Here is a 24,072-nt window from a genome sequence, read left to right as displayed (position 1 = left end):
CTCACACAGCTGAAATAATCAATTACCAGCTTGACAATTGCACATCAGTACTATTGCAAGGGATTTGCCCTGCTTGGCTGTGGGGTGTAGCAGAGAAGTGATAGAATGAAAGGAAATTGTCTCAGGTTAAGCCAGGGGAGGTTTAGATTGGATATAAGGAAAAATTTCTTCACAAAAAGGGTAGTCAAGCCTTGGAACGGGCTGCCAGACCACTCCTGTAGATATTTAAAAGATAAGCAGAGGTGGCACTTTGGGACATGGTTTAGTGGTGAACTTGGCAGTGTTATGGTTGTTATGGTTGAATTCAATGGTTGTTTTGGTTGAATTTAATGTACTTAAGAGCCTTTTGCAAGATAAATGTTTCTATGATTCTGTGATTCTTTATGTACAAATATACACGAGTGTACACATGGGAGCATAATGTATATATTTGCTTGTTGGTAATTAATCAGTCAGAGATAATTTTGAAGCATTTGTGTAATTCCAACATTTTATGAAAAGCCTATTAGCTGTGAATATACAAGTACTGAAATTTAGAGTTTTACTTTCTTATACACCTTTTCTCTACCCCTCAGATAGTTGTCAAGGGGCTTACAACCAAAGAAAATTTCTCAAATGTAGTATCAACTTGCAAAGATTGGGAGGGTATATTTAAACTACCAAAAAGAAAATGGATAAAGCTCCTAATTATTAATTCAAATGTACTTTAGTGATAATGCATTCAGACATGAGGAAATTGAAGCATACTAGGAACTTGGTATTACAAATGGTGTATCAACATTTTCATCATATTCAGTTCATTCAGTTCTGTTTGTACAGAAGCCATTTTAAACGACTTAAAATCCACACAAGAACATAGACTTCTAAATTACTACCTCCTTACTAATAATTAAAATTAATTACTCAAAATTTATAGTATTTTTTGCATGATTGTGCTTGTCTTTATAAAAGTGAGTCGTTAATTCAAAGATCTGCTTGATTTATACAATCAGAAATTTTAAGAGCTATTACACAAAGTATAGCAAAGATAACTTGTAATTCAGTCTTTTCTTTTTAATTTGAAAATTTGCATGCACAACACATTACATTTTAAAAAATAATATAAAAAATATAGGGCATAGAAAGGATCTACTGTTAGTTGTTTTTTCTATCATGTACATCTGAAAGGCTCCTTGTACCTTGCAATAAGATCACCATATTTAACTGAATTTCTGGTAAACAGCATGATTTTTTATTGAAACTGTTACCAAAGAACACATTTAGAGCACTTCATAAATTTGTGCTACATGACTGATTACAGCACACCTGCTGCACCTAGAAAAGTGCCTGATGCCTGCAGCCAAGTCATAGCTGATAATAGATGTGCAGTGGTTTTAATTTCACTTAGTGCAGCCTCTTATACTTAGTGCTATCATCTAGGCCAGGCAGAGGGACAGCTGTAATTTGGCACCACTGACAGCACTAAGCCTGCAGTAGAATTTCTCTTTTTGTCACTGAAAAAAAAGGATCATCCTAACCTTGCCAGCATGCAACATGAATTGGGAGAAGAAAACTGAGGAACAAATAGACCAGCTAAAACAACTGGGAGTGGAAGTGGGGGAACCAAAAAAAAAGGTCGGTTTTCAGTCATTCAACTTCTGCTCTGCATCTGAGCCAGGGATTTCAGCTACGTGTAGGTTAAGAAAACTGCTTTGCATTAACTTAGTTAATGCAGAGCTCGAGAGGGTAGGCAAATTGTAAAGAAGAGAAGGTTGAGAAGGATTATGGTGATAAAGCCATTGGGTGATACAGGACAGATTCAGCAAGGCAGAGCATATAAACTATGTTTAGCCTGGACTTAAAACTAAGCAAGAAATCCTTTGCTCTGGAGAAGAGTCCCCTCAAACTGTAAAGGTTAAATTTAATCTCCAAGCCATCTTGTTATTTAATCTTATCAACCTAAGAAATTAAAAGCAAAAATAATAATTTAAAGCTGACAAGCAATTCTGGTTTAACCTAATCTGATTAGAAGTGACAAAAATTGCTCTTATGACTTATGGACAATATCAAAAAGCCTTAAAGTGGATTTGGTATTTCCTGTGTATGAGTTACTTGTGAGAGATATATTCTGTCAGTATGAGATTTGATTTTTAATTTTATCACATGCATATTTAGAAATACAAAGTCTATTTGTGGTTTATCTGATGAGTCATTATGAACTGCATGAAAAATGCTCCTGATGGGGCAGGTATTATCCCCTGCCCAGGACAACCTCAGAATTGAATGGTATCAAACATGCTGGTGAGAGAGAAGTGATTCATGCCCATATGTTAATGGAAATATGAACCATGTTAGAGCCACTTGAGATGGAATATCTTGCATTATTTCTTCAACAGGATGGGTATTTTGTCCTTTTCAGAATTACAGGACAGCTGGTGGTGGACTACAGCTATAGATAAATCCTGGACAAAGCAGAAGACATCAGAGAGCACCACAGACAGGTGCATGATAAATTGCAGTTCACAAACAAAAACCAATTTTTTTAAAGATTTCTGAAAAAAACATTCATCATTTTGCCACTTAAATTCAAATGTTCTTTGTTTGTTTGTCTGCTTGATGGGTTTTTTGTTTTGTTTAATGTTCTTGTTTTCTTTCCTGTATTTTTATTTGAATCTTGAAAAAAAAAAGGTGTTCACATTAGAAATTGTGTCAATTATTTTTATACCAATTCACATCAAATGTTTTTGGTAACAGCCAGCTTCACATCAGGAAATTCCAGTCTCCCAGTACTGATAGCTGGACCTTCTAGTTTAAATTTTGTTCAGATTGGACCTGCCATCAACCTGAGTAAGAAAAATAAAAATAAAACTAACAAAATGAGAAGGTCAATCTTAAATTTGACTGCTACAGGAGATTTTAGCAGCATTAATAAGGTCATCTAAGGTATTTTGGCAAGCATTTCAGATACATTCAGTACATTCAAGTGAGAGAGATTTTCCTTCTACCTATAATCAATTTTTCTGATGCCTTTGCTTTCTTTCTCTCTAAGACAAAGCCCTTCACAGACACATGAAAGCTGTTTACTTTGACTGCCTTCATTTTTCATTACATCTCAATGCCTCTCCAAGGTGGCTGTATACCTGCATGGATGGAAAAATCAAAGTCCCAAGTGACAAAATGGAGTTTATAAAGGCAGAGGTTGTACATGGGAATCTGCACAAAGCTGCGAGAGCAGTTAAGCAGAGGCAGTGCCGAGCGCCTTACCTGGCGACACCACAGCTTCCGGAATATCTGCAAATAGGCCAACACCATAAGACACAGTGGTGCCATGTATGTCACCAGAAAAAAGCATGTGTGATACATTTTGGGGTACACCTCAGCTGGAAAGAGAATTCAAATAGGAAATGTGCATTTAAATATACATACATTTCAAAATCCCCCTTAGAAAATTATTCATATTGATATGCATGTATTTTTCAACATAACAGGAAGATGTACCAAATAATATTATGGTCAAGATTGGTTTTTTAATCTCTTCTAGATATACTCTATCAGAAACATACTTTTTATCTCAAGGATCTCCTATATCACACTTCAGATTTCTTATCATATTATTACTTTATGCATGGAGTGTTAAGTTTTACTTTTTGTTAAAACAGTGATGGATTAATTTTGTTATCTAAAAATGAAATATTAACTATAAGTGAAAAATTTTGCTATCTAAAAATAGGTAAGTAATCAGTCAACCTACCTCATCCTTGACATATTGAAAGGTTGTCTGTCATTAGTTTAATTCTGCAAAGGCTACTACATATCCCTGAGTAAACTGCACAATCCCTCACGTACAAAGACTGCAACTGCAAACTACAGCACACAGGACACTGATGGGAAGAGAGACACATATTCCATAAAGCACTCGTTGGTGGCAGAATATATCTGACTAAGATGCAGTAATTAATTATTATGATTAAATTTTAAAAATAGAATCGGTACATTCAAGTGCTTTAAACCTAGGAAATCTCCAAGATGGTTTTTAACTCAGATTTAACAATAAAGAGTTTGGTAGTGTTGTATTCTAATTTCCCATGTATCTCTTTTCAAAAGAAAACTTATAAATGTTATTTGCTTAGAGTAAATATCTTAGAAGTGCTGCACCTGTATTGAGTTTTAAGAACGTTGCACCTTAAGCTCCATCAGTAGTTTACACAAGAATGTGCAGTGCCTGAAAACTTGGCTTCTATTTTGTAACATTAAATGTAGTTTGCTATTACCAATTGTTGGTATTAATTACAACTTAACATCATTGGGTGGCCTCAGAAAAGGAAAGAACTTTTTGGACATAACAGCACATAGCAGAAGAGAAACTGTACCCCATGAACAGTTAAATTGCAAGGTAATATTAAGCATTGCATCTTGGATAAAGAAGGAAATTTTATTTTAATTTCTAGAATTTCCAAATGTTTCAGGATGATAAGATCTGCAAGTGAAATTCTGTATTGATTGCTTTTTAAATTAAAAAAAAAGAAAAAAGAAAAAAAGAGGGGAAAAAAAAGAAAAGACAAAAAAAAAAGAATTGCATGAGATCAAAACTGGTGCATCAAAATTATTTTCTGCCTGTTAAAGTGACTGAGACTGTGGACCCTATCAAAGAAGAGCATGCCAGGAGAATTTCAGAGCTTGTTCAGGCAAAGTTAGACAAAGACTTGCCCCACAACCCTCATAGCAGGGAAGAGAACACCACAATGTAAATTCTAGGCTCACTCTCAAATGCAGGCTCAGGTAGTCTCACACTTGCTATTGGACCTGAAAGTGCCTGCTGGTACACCCAGAAAACCTTCAGTGTGAAGGAGATGGAAACCTGCTACAGCAAAATCCAGCCAATGTTCATTCCCAGCAAAGGTAATAGAGATGCTGCCACTGACATTTGATAGTTTTGACGCATCAGGGTTCAAAAAATTCAGATGAGCATTATTAGACTTCTTACTTGCTCTAAGATCCTGTAGCAAACCAACTTACCACCTCCTAACTAGCAGCTGCAGCTACTAACTCTTGTCAATGTCCCTGGGGTAGCCAGACCATTTGGGGCAGGTTTATTATAATTGGCATTAACCTGAGATTATATGTTGATTGATGATCTCAAACTTGCTTTGCATTCCAGAAAATGCAGCCTCACAGCAACCCTGCTAGCCAGGGGAAGTATTGACATGCATGCTCCACAGGTGGAGAGATTAGGGAGCAACTGGAGTAACGTGACTTGCTGGGATCACAGGAGGTCAGAACTGAAAGAACATTCTTTGTGCTCAGGAGGAGGTGCCACCTGCCTCGTCAGGGCTCTGCCGGCAGCCGGGCCCCTTTCAGGTGGAAGGACGGTACATATTTAAAAGGCCATCTGGAGTTTATGACTTCCAATTTAGCATTCCAAGTAAAGTAAAACATTAAATGAGCCTAGCTATCTACAAAGAACTGAGGACCAGGTTGGAGGAAGATCCTAACACTTGCCTTTGAAGTTTAGCCACCTGGAAAGTGCCAGCTGCTAAACATCAAAGGAAACCTGTCCCTCCTCCACCCAGGGCAAAGCCCTTTGCAGAACTTTTCCCTAAGAAACATGACTCTGTTTAGCTTCTCAAGCCAAAGAAAAGCTTTAAAGCTGTTTGACAATCCCAGCAGCAAGAAGGAGGAGGGCTGGCTAAAGATACTATTCATTTATCAAGCGAGTTCCAGGCTCCTTGAATGCAAGCATCAATCAGTCTGTGGTCCTGCCTGTCCGGGACAGCTGAAACGAGGGGGAGAAAAGGGTCCTATGGTCCCATAATGGACTTCAGGACAGGGGGAGATTGTTCTTAGCTGGAGTAGCCACCTCTTTAAGAATGAAACAATGACTCTCATGCCTCTGGCTGCTATTCTATTGGAAAGAGAGAGTAAAACTTAAAGCAAACAGGGGGTCACAGCGGTTGGACTGGATTCAGATCAGCATTCCTACTCAGCTTCATTCATACACTGTAATTACCCCACCCAATAAAGGATCAGTATGTTAAATTGAGCTTTCATCTGTCTACTGCAGGGGTTATTATAAACATTTTAAATTTTTCTAAAGCTTGGTCTTCCAGTCCCACCCTGAAATTGGTAGATTGAAACTGCAGCTTCTGGATTTTTGCCAGAATTTTACTGTATTTTTGTAAATACATATATACACATGTATACATATACATATGTAATCAAATTGAAATAAGCACTCAAAACATTGTGATATGTCTAGCAAATGAAATAGTCCCTTTAGCCATAGTGCTTAACAAAATTGGTACTCCTGACAGCTTCCTTAAGAATAGGGAAAATCAGGACTATCAAGTTTGCTGAGCATCAGTAGAGTTCCCAGGTTCTCTGCTCTCAGGAAGATACCCATGAGGTTCTGGAGTTACCAACATAGAGAAGCAATGCAACTTAAAGTGTACATCTTTAAAATAAAGCTTAATAATCAGGGATGTTAGGAAGTGGGTGCCTATAGGACAAAAAAATCAAACACATAATGCAGTGCTTCCAAGCTAAGTTCCTATGTCAGAGTACTTAGGGCTAGCTAATACTAAAATTACATGTTGAAACTGAAAATATTGTGCTTGAGTTATCAACTTACAATAACACCCAGCATAATTTCAGTATTTGAAATATTCTAACTTCCTTCTACATTAAAATATGCCAAGAGTTTTTCATTAAATTTTGAACACTTTGATAAACAGGATGTATAAATCTTCTTGTAGTACTGCAATTTCCAGCTATTTGTTTTCCAGAATTAACACAATGTGGTTTTGTACTATTGTATGAATAGTCTAAGAGGAAAAGGAACACGAAGTCTTCCCTTTGTTTCCACTCAGCCATGCAGTTTTGGGAAAGAATTATCTCCATATTCTTTTTATCATTTGCAAAGGGCTTGGCTAATGTACTTTGGCTAATACTCTCTTCTTGAACAGCTATAAGACAATGTACTTAGCTGACTTGGACACATGGTGAACTCATTTTAATATACATTTATTTTATTTTGGCACTTTATCATCAAATTCAGCACAGCAACTACAGACTATTATAGAGCAGTGGCCAACTCTGGCTCCTTAAGTGAGCCTGCATTGGTCACATGTTGGATTCTTCTGCATTCCCAAATAAAATATTGTTATTAGACAGTACTCAAGATGAAAAACCCTCAGCCTAGAATTGGCAATGAATTTTACATTCAGGAATGCCAGAAGCAATTATAAAGAAATTGAGCCCTGTTTTAGGCTGAACTACTGCTCCATTTGCAGCCACTGGCAGCTTTCCAACAGCATGCTCAAATCTTATTAGTCAGGGTGGCAACCATTGGTTCACCATTGAGGAGCCCAGGTGTCACAGTTCTGATCAGACCTTCCCTCCAGACACTCAACAGACTTTTATGGTCTCCAGCAGCTGGCCCTAAGTCTGTGTAGGGTACAGTGCTGTCTCCTGCTTTGGCATCTCTGACATCTTCCTGGACGTGGCTTTCAGTTACTCTTCCATAGCACCTCATGCTTCAATGGCCCTGGGGTTCCAGAATTACAACAGACTTTGGAAAGTGTTATTAAGCATCCTCTTTTTGCAGTCCCAGTTTTTAACATTCACAGTTCAACATCCTCAGAACATATGGTGTACACGATATTCTGCAAAGATTTTATCAGACATACTGTAATTTTAGACAGCATTAATTGTATGCAGTTCTAAACAAAGCAATAAACACCCAAAATACAATCCCTTTCTTGAAATTGATTTTCCTATAGGACTTTCTCAGGGTCTCTTGAGTGTATGCAACATCTACATCTCTACTTTCTCTTTGCAAATATGGGTTATTTGTAGCAGCAAATTAATTTCTTTCTCCTTCAACATCCTCCTAGACAGCTCTTTCTTTGACCTTCTATATTTGCATAGTCAAAAGAGGCAAAACAAAATCCAACAACAATGCAGTTATTTTCTTTAAAAATATTAGCTTTTTATTTCTCCTTCCAGCTTTAAGGCTCATCGTTCTTTTCAAACCACTGCCTTACTCTTTTCTTTTGTTCTTCTTTTTGTGGGCCTTTATGATTTCAAACTCTATTATTCAGTAGAAAAACTGCATATTCTATGCCTTGAATTAACTTGGAGTCCTTAGAAACTTTCAAGAGAATGGAAATTATTTTTAAATTAGACTTTATTTGCTATACTCTGAAAGGGATGTGTGTATATATATATATATATATAAAATCCTTATTGATAAAATATTATTAACTCTACTTTTACTAGTCAATTCCATGATTTTGAGAAATCTGCTCATAATTTAATGCATATAAAGATTCTTCTTTCAAGTTACTATGATAAACTTTTATTAGAACATGCAGATTTTTTAAGGATATCCGAAATGCACCAGCAGAATAACTAGCAATGATGGTGTATCACCATTGGAAGAATTATTTGTTTAAAAGGCAGCAAGATAAAAATAGGATTGTTATCTTTCAGTGGAGTGAAAAGCTTCCCATTTCAGAAAACTTTTTAATATAACATTATTCTTTTCATGCTCAATATAAATAATAATTTTTAAAAATTGGAGTGTTTGTACTCCCTTTCTGAAGCCAGACACAGAAAAATTGACTCTATACACAAATACACTTGCCTTTATTATAATCCCCTCTATCTCTCCACACATCCAAGTGAAGGCTCACATCATAACCTAAAGACCAGCAGATTTAAGTTTAGAAAATACACTCCATAGGAGTAGAGTCTTGCAAGCACATGGGAATTTGGGTTGGTTGTTTCTTGTTGGGGTTTTTTGAATAGTGGGTGCTTCAGCTCAGGCTGCAACTACTTCAGCACAACTGAACAAGAGGCACCATTTAAAATATTTCTAAACCTACTACAGAATCTGTAGTTCAAAAGCAGCACTTTTCCATTGGGAATCAAAGAGTGGCCAATACAGATCTGGAAATTCTGAGATTACATTCCCTGATGAAATGCTCTCTTTATTTCCTAATAAATTAACCACATCCTTTCCTAGGCTGAGATTAAAAGAATCTTTGCTGCAGAGTTAACCCTGAAGTGATGAAGGCATGAATAATTGCTTCTGCACCAAAATGAGTGGACAAAAATTGTACTTGGAATGAATGCTGTGAAAGAAAATAGTAACATAACTACTGCAGTATGCTGCAGCAGAAGGGGACACAAAATTTTTCACAGATGAAGGAAGAACACCAGAAGTAGAGATTTGTCCTCTCCAATGAAACACTAAGTACAATACAGCTTAACAGAGGCTCCCTCTCAGCTATGAACTCAGAGCACACCTTTGTCAGCAGTGAGTACCAGTGAGCCCGTGGCCACCTCTGCTCCCTTGCCTTGTCCCAGAGGACTAACTGGGATGAAGGAGATAAAGAACAGGGAATGTGATACCCAGTGTCTTCTCATTAATCCTCTGGTGGCTCTGTGTAAGCTGTTAGCAGGAAAGGAACTTTCAGAAGAGCACATGGAAGAGTCCCCAGCAGTTCAGGCTGTTTAAGCTAATTTATCATGATAATTAAACACAGGTGAGCCAGTTGTGTTTTATCACAATTTTTCACAGGACTGGAATCTTCTTCTACAGAGACAGCTCTGGGAAAATATCTGATTGTGCTTCAGCCGGACTCAAGGCTATTAAACAGGCACCTTTTAGCTATGTGTTTTGGCAAACTTGGCTTTATTTTCCTGTGTGTGAAGAATGGTATTACTGATGGCCATTATATCCAGTGTCAGAGTCACAGCATGTAACTCATGCAGTCTGTTAGCACTGGAGGTGTGCCAAGGCCCACCAGAGTCGAGCCCCAGCCGTTCGGGTGGGTGGCTCACACCACTTGCTGTGAACCAAGACAAAATAGATGCAGTTACTCCCTGGCAATCCTTACAGCTTCCCTCAGCCACAGAACATGTTAGATTCAAAGTTACTCTGGAAAGGCAGGGTTACACTTCTTGTATAGATTAATTTGTAACTGATCGCTTTCACAAAGGTGTTTAAACTATTTTGTCCATGACAAATTTCAAATTTTACATTAACTCACTACCCTGTATTGATGACATCCCTGTAAATTCTGCAATGACATGCAATTTGCATTGAACTCCCAGGAGATACCTATAAACACGAGTCAAATGCCAGCAATTAGCAAAATATCAGGTGAAAAGAAAATCTGTTCTTGCATAGTTACTTCTCAAGGCTAAGTACTGAAGTCTTTGTCAACCATCGATGTACATCAGTCACAGAATTATATAAACATCAGCATGGAAGGGACGGAACACTTCTGCCCTCTGGGAAACATTAACATGGTCAAGACCTTAGTCAGTCTCATTCATTTAAACTTCATTTAAAATGTATTTTAAGCCTCAGCAACACAAAAGAAATTCACAGAAATTTCACAAAATTTGAAAAAATGATAGTTCTTGGAAAGCTTATATAATCAAGAACATTTATTGGTATGTTTATACAACTTGACTTCATATTAACATCTCCTGATATTTTTGATTACTTCATTTAACACCTCCTGTTATTTTGATTACTTTATAGCAGTACAAAGTTAGCTTGTATGGTCAATGACAGACTCACCTCCCCAGTGCTCATCACACACTGTGAACAAGGTGGTTTTATTGGCTAATCCTGGGAAAACACTGCTGCACTCCATAACAATAGCCTGAGGAATCATTATGATGCAGGACACAATCCAGATAATTATAATGCTGTTCCTTGCTCGCTTGGCTGTGCTTTTAAACATCAAAGGGTGACAAATTGCATACCATCGATCCAAAGCAATGCAGCTGAGTGTTAGGACAGACACAGACACTGAAACTGTCTAAAGAAAAAGAAATATTATATAAATTTAAATGTGAGGATTTTACCTAGAGTTTAAAAATTATTTATCATCATTTCCTCCCAGAGTTTTAAAAATTGTTTATGTTTTCAACATCGTTAGTTCTTTATCTGCAATTGTTAAATAGACTCCCAGTAAAAAAGACTACTTTTAAAATAACTTCTTACAGAATTACAACAGATGTCCTCAGCTGCTGTACTCCTACTAGAATCCACAAGACAATTCACACATTAGGATGCTAACTAAACAGAATGGGTGTTGCAAAATCAAATTTTGAAATAGAAAATTTAATCAACTTGGAATGTATAAAACTTTATGTGAAAAAACTTTTCAAACATTAGACAGTGAATTTTATCTTTTTTCTTTGTAGAAAAAATTATTTGTTGGTTTCTACGTTATATTAGCATACCAGAGCCATCATTTTACTTTTTATTTTTACAAGAACAATGAAACCCAGGATCTCATGAAAAAGTCCTTTACAACAATCAGCTTAAGGCAGACTAAGATATTTTACCTTTTATTTAGTAAAGGAAATAACCTATCACTTCAGTTTTATTGTTTCAATTTGTATACTTGGTGATCATTCACTCTTCAGATTTTCTTTCACTAGAATGGAGGTTTTGAACAAAAAAGTTGTGATTTTGATTGTATCTCAAGCTGCTGGAGAACTTTGCCTTTGACATTATAGTTCTTTGGCCTTCAAGGTACCTTCTGCAAATATAAACTGTGCTGGAGGCACAGAGCTGATGATCTGCACACACTCTGAGTACTGCTTAATTCTTCTGAATTTTAATGACTACAAAGCCAAGCACTTGTCATTCTAGTTTACCCAGTCAGTTCATCCATTCACTTGTTCTTAGAAAATGTATTTATCAATCATCTTGAGGTAAATGATTTCAAAACTAGTTAAGTCCATGGGTAAATGAGAAGCAATTATTGCTTAAGGCAGACAATCTGATCAACTCCCAGCGAACCTGGATACTTTGACACAAATTCAGTAAACATAAAAAAAGTTTATACTGCCTTCAGGAGTTGGATTCTCTGTCCTAGACACTTGTGTAGCTGTTCAGATCCACACAGAGAGAATATTAATGAGTTTATTTATGTTACAGGTATTTTTATTGTTTTACATCCCTTCTGAATCATTAAAAAGATCACAAAAAGTAAAGAGCATAGAAAAATGTTCCAAAAGATGCATTTTTGAAGTCCAACAATTAGATGGGATGAAAACCTTTATTCTGCATATTCATATTCCCAAGAGGAACATATTCCCATAATCGTATTCCCAAGTCTTTAAGGCCTCAGCATGTACTCTGAGATACCTACTCAGTATCAGGTAAGGATTTTCATTGGATTAGAAGTATCAGGAAGTTGCTGTTGTCATTTCTGGTTCTCATAACATGGATAATGTGTACACAAACAGAAAAATAATACCTGTAAGTAGGGAATCACTTTACAGAGGGTCTGCCCAAAGAACCACGTTTCTGTGATGTCCACAACTAAGGTTGCTGGAAGACAAGTAATTGTGACCAGAATGTCAGCCAGAGAGAGATTCACTATGAAGTAGTTGGTAACAGTCCGCATGTGATGGTTCTTCCACACTGCAAGGCAAACTGAATTTGGAAAGACAAGTTAGTGAGATGGAAATGACTTAGGAAATGCTTTAAGAGGAAAACATTTGACTTTGTGGAATTAAGGAAATGTTTGTGTCCTTTGTTTCACACAGAATATCTAAATATGCAAGAACCATTTGTTTTCTTTTCGAGTAGAAACAAGAGGGTACATGTAGACAGATTCTTATTACACAAAGAATAGCTTTCCACAGACTGCAGGGTGGGAAACAATCCAACATATAAAGCATCTTCTCTGCTAGTTAATCTTCACTAACTACTTATACAACTTTATTTCTCTTTCAAGCCATTAGCTCTAGTCTACAGCAGTACACATCTATACCTGTAAATGTTTATCTATTTTCTTGTAATAGCATGATGCTTAAATCAAATTACTGCAACACAAAATCTTGTAAGCTGTACAAATATAATTTTAGAAAATATTTTGCTGGATTTAATATATCTATTGCATCTGCAGAGAATCTGTAACAATTTTCTGGGTAACTGTTATTTGAATTAAGTTAATAAAAGTAATTTTTGCTGTATTAAATGTCACATTTTTGAGGGTGATCAAAAGCAGCATGTAGCAGTCACTTTATAAGATGTGCCTTTAAATCTTGTTTTGTATATTTTATCTCACTCTTTTTCACACTGAAAGACTTTTAGAAATGAATCAAATCAATCTTTAAAATCACTACACTAAATTCATAAGCTGCTGAATTAAAAATGCCATAATTAAGTCTAGGAAAGTAGCAGAAAAGTAATTTTTAAAATAATTTTGGAAGTCAAACCCTGAGTGACTGGTGCAATCAAAAGCTTTTGAATTATTTAGATTTTTAAATTAATTCACACAAAGATCTTAAAAACTGATGCCCAAAATTTTCCAGAAACACCACAATACTTTTTGTAAGACAAGAATACAATTCATTGTACATCAAAGGGTCTTCCCTGCAAACAATTATTCATCCATCATGCACATCTAGATGAAGATTCAAAGTCTCCTAATCTGTCAGGATACAGCACAGTGCTTAATTTAGATATACTAAACAGATCAGAGAATGTTAAAAAAATTGAGCTAAAAAGGTCCTCAAGAGGTTGCCCAAATCTAAATGGAATCTGCCAGAGTTAAGCCACTCTCTTACAGTCATTAAACTATCTAAAACAGCTGGAAAAAAATACATAGACTTTAAGGCACATAAGCCCTTGAGATCAGATGCTTCTTCAGATCCTAAGAAGGATGACGTGCCTGAAAGCTTCTGTCTATCTTCCAGCTCTATCAGTTGATCTCATAAAATATATTGATTCATTCCACAAATCTTGTCTTATGTCTCTAGAACAACAGAACTACAGCAAGACTACAACTAAGCAACTGTTGGCAAGTTTACATTTGAAAATGTGCTATATTTGAAGATACCACACATCTCTTAAATGTTGCACTGTTTCATTATCTTCCCTTCCCTACAAAAAAAAAATTCTTCTCATGTCTAATCTATTTTTATTTTGCTGCTATTTATTTACCTTTTTTTTTTCTGCACATAGGCAGAAATAAGGAAGAGTTTTTTTCCTGCAGCAATGCTTTACATATGTAAGGATTTTTGTTATATTTCCTCAGAACTTCAGAGCTCTTAATCTTTTACTCTCAGTCATTCCTAGAACTTCTGCAATCATCCTTGTTGCTGCTCTCTGGGCTCTTTCAGATGGAATTCAACCTTTCTGGTGAGAGTGCAGAATAGTCTTTCAAGATCTTAGCAGTGCAGTGTTGGGAGCTGAGATTGCAGTACTTCTTCATGGGGAATATGTTCAGGCACTTAGACTAGGACACAGAGAAAGGGAAAGGCTAGGTGGCCTTTAGTTTCTCTAAGACCAGGTAATTTTATTAACTCTCTTAAGATATAGGCTTCTAAGGTTCATCTAAAACCTCTGCTGTGATGCAACATACGCTCTTCATATATTTTAATGTGTTGTAGAGATAGCTCTGGATTCTGTCTCTTATATAAATTTAATTTTTGCTATATCTGTATCATGCTGTCATAAATGCAAATGAAAACCTCTCTACAAAGATCTTCACTGTTCTTGGACTGGTTTTGAAAAGGAAACAGTATAAATTTCTTCTATTGTTTTCTTCCTGAATACAGAATTTCAGGTTTTCTTAGTTTTGGCCTCAGATACCTAAAAGGCAAGGCTTATGAATTAAAGGCTTAAAGGAAACATCATATTGATTGTATTTTCTTCCCATTTGGAAGATTTAAAGTACCTACCAAAGTAATTATTTCTACAGCATTGCATGATAATTGCAATGCTGATACAACATAACAAACCAGAGCTTTATCACTGTCACTTGTGCATGGGGTTACCACAGTTATAGTCTGATAGTACAGAGGCAGCACCTGATAGGGAACAAATACATTGCTGCCCCTCTGGAATGTTGTTTGCAGTTGGAAATGCAATGCTGGGGAAAAAAATGCAGAAACCATTTCACTTTCAATAATTTTAATATCTAACTCTAAAAATTTGAAGATCTGGACATTTACTTATGGCTGTTCTTTGTCTTAAGTGCAATTCATATTGAAAGTATGGTCCTGTCTTTTAGTTGGACAAAAGTTGATGTTAAGCGGCAATGTTTTTCTGTACTTCTTATTCTTTTTATCAACAGGCAAAAATTAAATAAAAAGTTGCTTAAAAGTTCACAGTTTGGCTACTTTTTTTCTCATATTATGGTTTCAATAGTCCTGTGTTCTACCCAGTTCAGACAAATACATCATTTACAGCCATGGATGTCAGTGCCTAAAGGTGCAAGTTTTAAGCAGATATGTTTGGTCTTTGACCAGGCCTATTCCCATTCCTGTGCTGGTCCATGTGAAAAAGACCTGAACACAAACATTATTTCTGGTAAAACAAATCCATTAAATTGACAAATATGAGGTCAATCTCACTGGCAGCCAGCTGTATCAGAAATCCATTCATAGTATTCTGCATGTTGAGTTCAAGGCTGTATGAGCAAATGAAACTTTGTGATACCCCAGAGATCTAGGAATTGCTACCATTTTCATCTCTGACACAAAGACAGTGAAGTGCAGAACAGAAGTTGTTAAAGGCCCTACAGTAAATCAGACACAGAATGAGAAACTTGGACTCCTAATTCCCTGCCATGTACTAAACCTTCCAGATCCCACTAGCTTGACACAGATGGAATTCAGATGAACTTCAGTATTTGCTGCTCCTCAGAGTAACATAAAAGACTGTGCCTCTTGCTACTCAGGGTGTAGAGTATTCAGGAAAGCCAAGACACAGAAACTACCCCTGAATTCCCTTGAATTCTAATCAGTTGGGACAGGCACCTGGAAGGTGAAAAAGCCCAATAGCTTACAAGCATAGAAATGCAAAATAATTTTTTACTTTATATTTCTCTGCTTATGCTTGTATATTTCTCCTTTTGACCTCTTGTCAAGTATTTTAAAACCAAGTCAGCTTTCTCTGCCCTCATTGCCCTCTGCTGTTTGCAGTACTGTTTTGAACCTGCCACAAGCATTGGTAACGTTTTCTTTCAGTGCAAGGCTAAAAAGCTGTGAGGATCTGCTATGAGTTATTTGAATAGGACATAATGATAAAAAGTCATAAATAAGTCCTAAATGACGTAAAGTTAGTTGAATACATTCCTTCCAGACTCGCTCTTTCTGAGTTTACTACAGTCCAAGGTTACTCAGTAGCCTTGGACAATAGCTTCATTGATAGTGTCCTAGCAGCTCATCAAGAAAGATTCTCTAGCCTGTGTTCAAAACCTGCTATTTTATAGGCATAAAAATAGTTTGACTATGCCACTGAATATTGTGCAGCTAGTTAAGTGTCAGAACAAAAGAATTTAATATACACACTCCTTTAATTACACATTTTCATCGCAGGCAGTTTTACAGAGAAGCACTCAGGTAAAGAAAGTTCCATGGAGGTGAAATGCCATCTGCCTACCCAAACAGAAATAGCAGAGAGCTGTGAATTTCCACTTATCCTGAAGAACAGAAGAAAGGATAAAAAAGGTAGCAAAGAGTCTCAACTGGGAGTGTATTTTATCAAAAAGTACTTCAAAATCATAAAATAGGAGATGAGGCCAGCAGCAGCCTTTCTAAAAAACTGGGAGATACCACTGTGTAAACAGGATGCCTGTTTAGTCGGAGCACAGGAGAGTGGCCCAAACTAAGCTCTTTAGACCTCCATCAAAAAATCTGTGAAATAAAAAAATAATTTAATAAAGCTTCAATTTAACATTGTGTGCAAAGCTTTTATGTAGCCTTTGATGTTCCTAGCTATAAATAGGACTGAGAAAGAAAGTGGGGAAAGTGATGTTAACACAGACACTGATGAAAAGAGGATTAGAAAGGAGAGAAATGTAAAAAAGCAGTTATGAAACATGCTTCTGCTGTGCATGATTTTCCCTTGTGCTAATGGAACCTAATTACCTGTCCAATGTATTGTATAATTTTCCATATTTTTGCTTTTATTTTACAAAACCAGTCGGAGTTAGAGCTGTTCCTGCAAGGGCAAACAGGCAGGCCAGGTTCCACAAGGAGCAGCTGTTTTTCTAATGCCTGTTAGACTGCCCCAGACCATTCATCTCACCGGGGACATTTCCCTCCACTTTTTCCAGACATCAGCAGAGCTTTAAAAGGCGAAGCACTTGTTGTTCCCACTTCTTCCACACAGCGTCAGTAAAGGCTCGGAAACCAGCTGGACTCGCCAGGCTGAAAGCGTTTAGAAAAATTTGTGGAGGCTCTCCATAAGCCAGGATAGTTCTGTGATAACGAAGCTGCTTTCTGGACTCATCCTCCAAACACTGATGATCTCCCACTCCCCAAAAAAGTGTCACAGGAAAGTCCCAACAAGGACAAAAAAAGGTTAAAATCAAAGTTAAAATTTAAGATGGATTGCTGTTAGAAATCAATCAAGAAAGCTTCACCTCATATTCCTGAAGAAAAAAACCTTCTCTAATATGACAATATAGTGAGATTGTTATTTTTCACGTACAAATTTAGTCCCTGTGGTTTAGTGTCCTCAGGCATTTTAATTAGAGGCTGCAATGGTGTTTAATCAATTAGCACAGCTCATTGTATCCCAAGCTGAATATGAAAACAATAAAAAGGCTCCATCTGGTATAAAGTGCAACTGCTTGCCTCCTGGAAGATTTATGCTGCCTTGAGCATATTAAACAATGTGCTGCAGTCCTTCCACTGGTGGATTCCTGGGTCAGCTGTCAATTTGTTTTCTACATGTCAACTCTAAATCATTTCCCTTACACTCCAGAAGTCTCGTCAACCTCTTATTCAGTGGGTCAGCTTTCAGTGCAACTTCCTGGCCAAAATAGAAATGCAATTTCCATAACCAGCAATAACTGACATTTTCATATATAAAGGAACGACTTTATCTCTTATCTAATTTTTGATGAATAATAAATCCCTGATGGAAGTAAACAAAGAATTATCATATTTCACTCTAAACTACAATGATTTTATTTTGCTTTGGTAATTCAGTCTGACAACTGTTTGACTGAAATGTCATAATATAGTCATCCAGAAGTTATTTGGAACTGATGCTGTGATTATAAGACCTGGTAATCAGCATCTCCAAATGCATTAGGCAGAAAGTTTCTAAAAAACTTTACTCTTTCACAGTATTTTACAAGCAGTGACAAAACATGTGATAAATAGTTTTCTTCTTTTATTCTCTATCTCGTAGTCCAACCACCCCCAACTGTTTTCTCCTTACAATTAATTGGTTCTCCATATGGAATTCTTCCTCTTGTTCTCTTTTGATGATACTACCTGCTGCTAATCAAGATCTGAATGGTGGGATGTCAAGCAACACAAGGTTGAAAGGAAGGCTAAGTAGATATGCTCCCAAAGGGAATTCTGGAGAGCTACAGCCCCTGTGAAAACACTGAATGTATATTGCTGGAAGGAAAAAGGCTGTCATTAAAACTACCTTCATTATGAGTGACTCCTGATTAAGGATTCTTCTGCTTTGACTTAAAAGTCTAAAAATTAGGTGCTTAAGACTAAGCTTATTTAAGGAAGGCTTCTCATTAGTCTTTCAATAATTTCATTGATGATCTTGATTAAGGGGAAAGAAGCATTTTAAATTGCAGAGAATATTTAATTAGGGGTTTTTGAAACCAGCAATGAGAACAAAAGATCTAAAACAAAGCAATATCTTCTGTGAATAGGGAGCTATCTAATCCTTAGGCTGTCCATATCTTACCCACTATTAAGCTCTAAACTCACACATTACTTAATTTTTACATAACTAATCTTACCTGAAAGAAAGGTGACCAACATGAGACCAGGCTTACATTGAAAAGTAATAGAATGGCAGAAAGAAAATACACTGTTTTATACAATGTTTATTATAGAGGAAATACTGAAAAGAAATATCCTGTGTCTGGTAACAATGCCTGGCAGATAAGAACTGCTCTTGAATACATGAAGTGATAGCTAAAAAGACAGACAGTACTCTGAGCAAAGGAATTCCATGGCCTACCAGTGAGGCAATAGCTCCTCATCAACAGGAAACACTAAATGTGTTCAAACATGTGTGAAGAAATCCTTAGGAACATGACAAAAGGAGCAGGTGGCTAGGCCACGCTCCCTATGTCTCACAAATAAATAAGTGTGCATGTGTAGGTTCCATCACACAGGAAAAATACCAAAGCTGTAACAAATGCAGTTGAATAACATAGAACACATGAAATCCCAAAGTATTTTGTTGAACATCAGCTTCACTGGAATGTACTCATGGGGAACTGTCACCCACAAAAGACATTGAGGATCAATATAAATAAAAAAACAGATAACAGCAACTAGTTTGCTTGCAGCAACATGTTTTCCAAGGTTTTCTACCTACCACTTGTTCTATTGTACCAAAGAGTTAAGAGTTGTGGGTTTTGGGTTACTCATCTGCTCCAGCACACTTCTAAATCTTAAGAACTGGCTTATCAAGGCTTTAGAGAAGAAAACAAGAACTGAATTTTGTGTAGTGGAAGCTTATTTGTATGGATCACAACTGGGAGTAAAAGCACAACCATCTAATTGGCACTGGAATAATTTTCTAACTCAGCCACATTACATAATCTTAGGCATTCAACAATCTAATGGAAATGGAAATTATTAGCAGAGAATCAGCTATGCTATAAAAACAGACTTCCCAAAGTGCCTGTTTTAGTCAGCTCTGGAGGAAGTGAAAGGTTCCATCACAGAGTTTTCCTAATCTAACTATATTGATTAAGGCAGACAGATTGGTTTAAAATATCCACTCCCCATCCCCCAAATCATTACCAGTATTAACTGGCAAACCCAGTCATCTCTGCAGAGCTGGCTATACTGATTGACTACATGTTTAATAATAATAATTGATATTATTACAAATAAAGCCTAAAAATCTTTATCTACACTTCCTATTACAGGTGGAAGAGTCAAAAATTTAGATGTCATACTGTATATGACACTATGATAAAAAGATTTCACACTTGGCTGATTCAGTTGAAAGCTGCATGACATTAAAATGAAGGTGTGTTTCACAGCTGAAATGCTGTGCAACTTGGCAAAAATGTGCTTCAAAAAGCATCCATCAGTCACTGCAACAGGAGTTGCACTAGGAAAAACCTTTACGTGTCCACGTCTGTTTCTACTGGAGATGTAAGACTTAGTGCCTTTTCTGCAGGATATACAAAGAAAATACAATTCACTATGCTATTGACATGTTCCATCTTGCATATTATACACTTCTGAATCTGTATCACAGATTTTCGTTGCAATATTCCACAAACTAGCTAAAATCCTTGCAGTCCTACTGTGCTAAGAACCAGGAGAAAGAGCACAGTTCTGTCAGAGCTGAGGGCACCCCCAGGCTCTGCCACCTGTGCCCCCTGCCCAGGAGCTGCCTGTCCATGCTGGAGGCCAGCTCTGGCATGGGGCAGCACGTAAGCTGGGACCAGGCTTCTGGGAAGAGAGCTTTTGGAGTTTTGGAGTACTCTTCTGGGAGTCAGCCTTTTGCCTCAGAGCTGCAGTCAAGCTCAGGCTCTCACACTAGGCTCAGGCAAAGACCTGGTTGTAAGTATGGTTTTGCCTTGCTGAATTTGATCGTAAAACTCATCCATGGACTTGATTTTCTGGCTTAACCTCAGATCTGTTTCATCAGAATAGATTTGTCTGGTGGTTGCTGGGAGGTGACTGAAACCTGGTAAACATCCTCAGACCTACCAAGCTCTCAGGCACTGTGGGATTGTGTTGGTGAGTGCACTGCCCTGTCACTCTTGCTGCTGCCCTCAGCTCCTGGCACCCCCTCCCCTGGGGAACAGTCCATCATAGCTCTTTTCTGACACATTCCACTTGTGAGACAGGCAGTAAGTCAGCTGCTTATGTCCAAGAAAACAAATTTGACGTGCAACACAAAAAAAAAAATATGCTTTATAAACAACAACAAAAAAAAAATCCCAAATCCTTCAATTTTTTTTTGTTTTGAAAAATGGTGAGTAATCCCTATATTATGCAAATAGCAATGTACTTCAGTTGAAACTCAAACTCTACTATAAATTGAGCTCATACATTCTCTTAGGTAGAAAAAATATATACATATTGTCTCATTTCCTAAATGCTGTCTTCTTAACAGTGATAAAGCCATTCTAGTTATTCATCCAAGAGATAAAGGTGACTCTCATGCTGATATTACAAAGTCCTTTCAATGCCAGGTTCCCCAAGGAATCTGAAAAAAATGAAATGCAATAATTTAAAATGTAATTAAATGAAATATGCCTCATCTACAGCAACAAAATAGGATTCATGAAGATCATTTAGGAGAATATATGACTCATCCAATTCTACCAACATAGGCATGTATGCCTAGACCTCAGTATTCACTGGATATCTTTAAAATTACAACAGAGCAGCATTTGAGAGAGCTGCCTATTCACAGGCATTGAGCAGGACTCTGGTATTAGAGCCATACACTGATTTTTTTCTGCTCTAGTCCAAGAGAAATCAAATGGAGGCTGTTGAACTCTATGAGTCAGACTATGAACTCTTTGAAGAAAGAAGCATAGTTGGGTTCTTACAGATCTCAGCAAAACCAGCAGTTACTGTAAAACAGATAATAAATAATACATCTATCCAGAGAGGGGTAAGTCTCTCCCAATCTCTTTCTGAGCTGGAATGAAAAACAAGTACCACCAAACTGTGTGAGTAAATAAAGTTTCTGAGACTTGTCACTGATGTACTGCATGGCCTCTCACCCTTGGAAGCCAGCAGTGCTGAGGACTTTCAAGCTGGGCACTGGCAGGCTGTATGTGCTAAAGATTGCAGCTCCTGCCAGCTCTGAGAGGGGCTGCTGCCAAGAGCCCCAGCAGCACAGCTGGGGGGATGCCAGAGGGTTGCTTGTGTTGCCTTCAGTCCTTGTTCGAACCAAGTGATCTCTGCTGCACATTTTCATTTTGATGAATGCATGTTCCCTGAGAGAAGCCATTTCATTAGAAAAATCCTGACCCACATGAATGAATAACTTCAACAAGGGTCATTTGCATTCTTCATATGTATAAACAGAGTTAAATGTATGTGGTTGCACATTACCTTGTAGTCTTACTCCAGTTATCAACTACTGCAACTGATCAGCCTGGAATGGCATCAGTAACCAGAGACCTTCAGACATCCTAAAAATACCTTTTCTTTTAATTATCTAGTTTCCTATTTTCAAGTAATGTTTTTAATGATCTGTTTTCAAATAAAGAAGAAAAAGGTCTTTACAGTCAACATACATTCTACATTAAGAAGTCCTACACTTTGCAGTAGATGTGAAAAGAAATTGCAAGCTTCATTGAACTGCAGTAGTAAAGAAATTTTTTGGTCTTATTTGCAAAACAGAAAATCCTCACGCTCCATACTTGTGCCTCTTCTAGCGATAAATAGTGACCAAGTGAAGAAGAAAATAGGATAAATCATCATACTGATATTGCCATCTAAATTTCAGATTCCCTTAATGTTCATGCAAATATATCATAAAATCATCTTAAAATCTGTTTCTTTTCCTTGAGTCACACTGAAATACCTGGTGAGCATCCTACCCAGACATACAAGAGAATCATTGACATGAAGCACAGTGTGCAATACTGAAACCTGCATTCAAATACAGAGACTTGTTAATGTTTTTCACTTTAGCTGGTTTGTGCAGCAGCTCAGACAGTTTGTGTCAGCTCTCCTAATTAAATTGAAAGCTAAATAGCAATGCAGCCCTTGTTATATACTATTATTAGTGGAATTCCTGCTGTGTATCTCACTCAAGAACCCAATACATGTCAATCAAAGTTCAAGCTCCCGATTCTACCCTTGGTTGTTAATTAACTGTAAGAATGCTTCAATCCAGTTTATTACTAATATCTAAGGAATGTGCTGTGCCTTCCACTTGCATAGACACTCCTTATTCCATGTGAGTGCACAAACCAAGATAAGAAGCAGAAATGTAATTTTCAACACCACATACAGAAAGGGAGGGTTTTCCCCAGTTACTTAAGTGTTATTTGAATAGGATGTGTTAAAAATAGAACCAAAGCATTGACTCCAAATGCCATGAGCTCTTCAACACTGGGCAAATGTAAGCAAAGGAACTCAATGCATCATTAAGGATGACACTATAAAGCATTAGGGATGATACTATAAAGCACTAGAAGCTACTAAAACATTCTTTAGAAGCACTTCTGCTCTTCTTTGAGAAGGTCCATGACTAAATCCCAGATTAAGCTTGAATATGGATTTTTCAAGCAGCAGAAATCAGTTTCTCAGAGATATCAACATGTGTACTGTTCTACATCAGATTTCACATGTAGTAAAAAAGTTCCTCAAAAATGTCTTTGTAAAGAGCATTAGATCACATCCATCACTCTCCTCAGAGTCACATGAGCCTGCAATCAGGGCAGTGTGAGCTTTCTTGAATAAAGATGAGACAGATGAATAAAGATGATTCAGCGACCAAGCACCTACAGAGACCACAAACAATTTCTCCATGAACAGAACGAGCAATATGGAGCAAACAGCTTGAGAAGGATCATAGAATCATTTGGGTTGGAAAAGACCTTTAAGAGTCCAGCTGTAAAGCTGAATGATCTATTGTAGGTTTTACTGTAATTTAGAGGAGTGGACAGAAAGGTGTTCAGCTACTTCTCTGTCCATTTTAAGACAGAGATTTGCTACCATGTACTACAACTTGGAGAGAGAGATTTCAGAGGACAAAAGGTGGACATTCCATCCAGTAAAAGATGGAATCCAGGTGGGTGCAGAGTCAGATGCCAGTTTCCATCCCAAGCAAAGAGTAAATGTACACAAATGCAAGGAAAGAACAGCTGCACATCTGTAGTGGAATAATCTCTATTTGTGAGTGCATAGAGAGGAAAGCTTTTCTCCTCGTGGCTTCAGAGGGGAAAAGTATAAACAGGGTGAAAGCTCCCAGAGCTGAAGATTTGACCTTGAATTTTTACAGGTGAGAGGACAGCATTCTGAAACTTGTCTACATTATCAGTGGAGGATAATAGGTAAGCACGGGTGGTTCTCCTAAAATAGTCTTTGCTCAAAATCATGAAAAAGGACAGCTTTTATCCAAGT

The 24,072-nt window shown here is 37.1% G+C and overlaps 1 protein-coding gene across 1 annotated transcript in view; it reads right to left on the bottom strand.

The window, feature by feature from the left end:
• Positions 1-24,072, bottom strand: part of HCRTR2 (hypocretin receptor 2) — a 32,325-nt gene that overhangs the window by 5,946 nt on the left and 2,307 nt on the right. Inside the window, exons 3-5 of the mRNA XM_054280580.1 lie at positions 12,270-12,448; positions 10,574-10,817; positions 3,244-3,359 (exon numbers count right to left, since the gene is read on the bottom strand). Of these exons, the coding sequence (XP_054136555.1) occupies positions 3,244-3,359; positions 10,574-10,817; positions 12,270-12,448 (539 nt within the window). The remainder of the gene's footprint in view (positions 1-3,243; positions 3,360-10,573; positions 10,818-12,269; positions 12,449-24,072) is intronic.

This window comes from Melozone crissalis, unplaced genomic scaffold, assembly GCF_028551555.1.
Source record: "Melozone crissalis strain CALT ecotype California unplaced genomic scaffold, PUWL_Pcris_2 ptg000027l_1, whole genome shotgun sequence".
In the NCBI taxonomy this organism is placed as follows: domain Eukaryota; kingdom Metazoa; phylum Chordata; class Aves; order Passeriformes; family Passerellidae; genus Melozone; species Melozone crissalis.
Note: the sequence above shows the minus strand (reverse complement) of the source record. Positions and strands in the feature narration are given on the sequence as shown.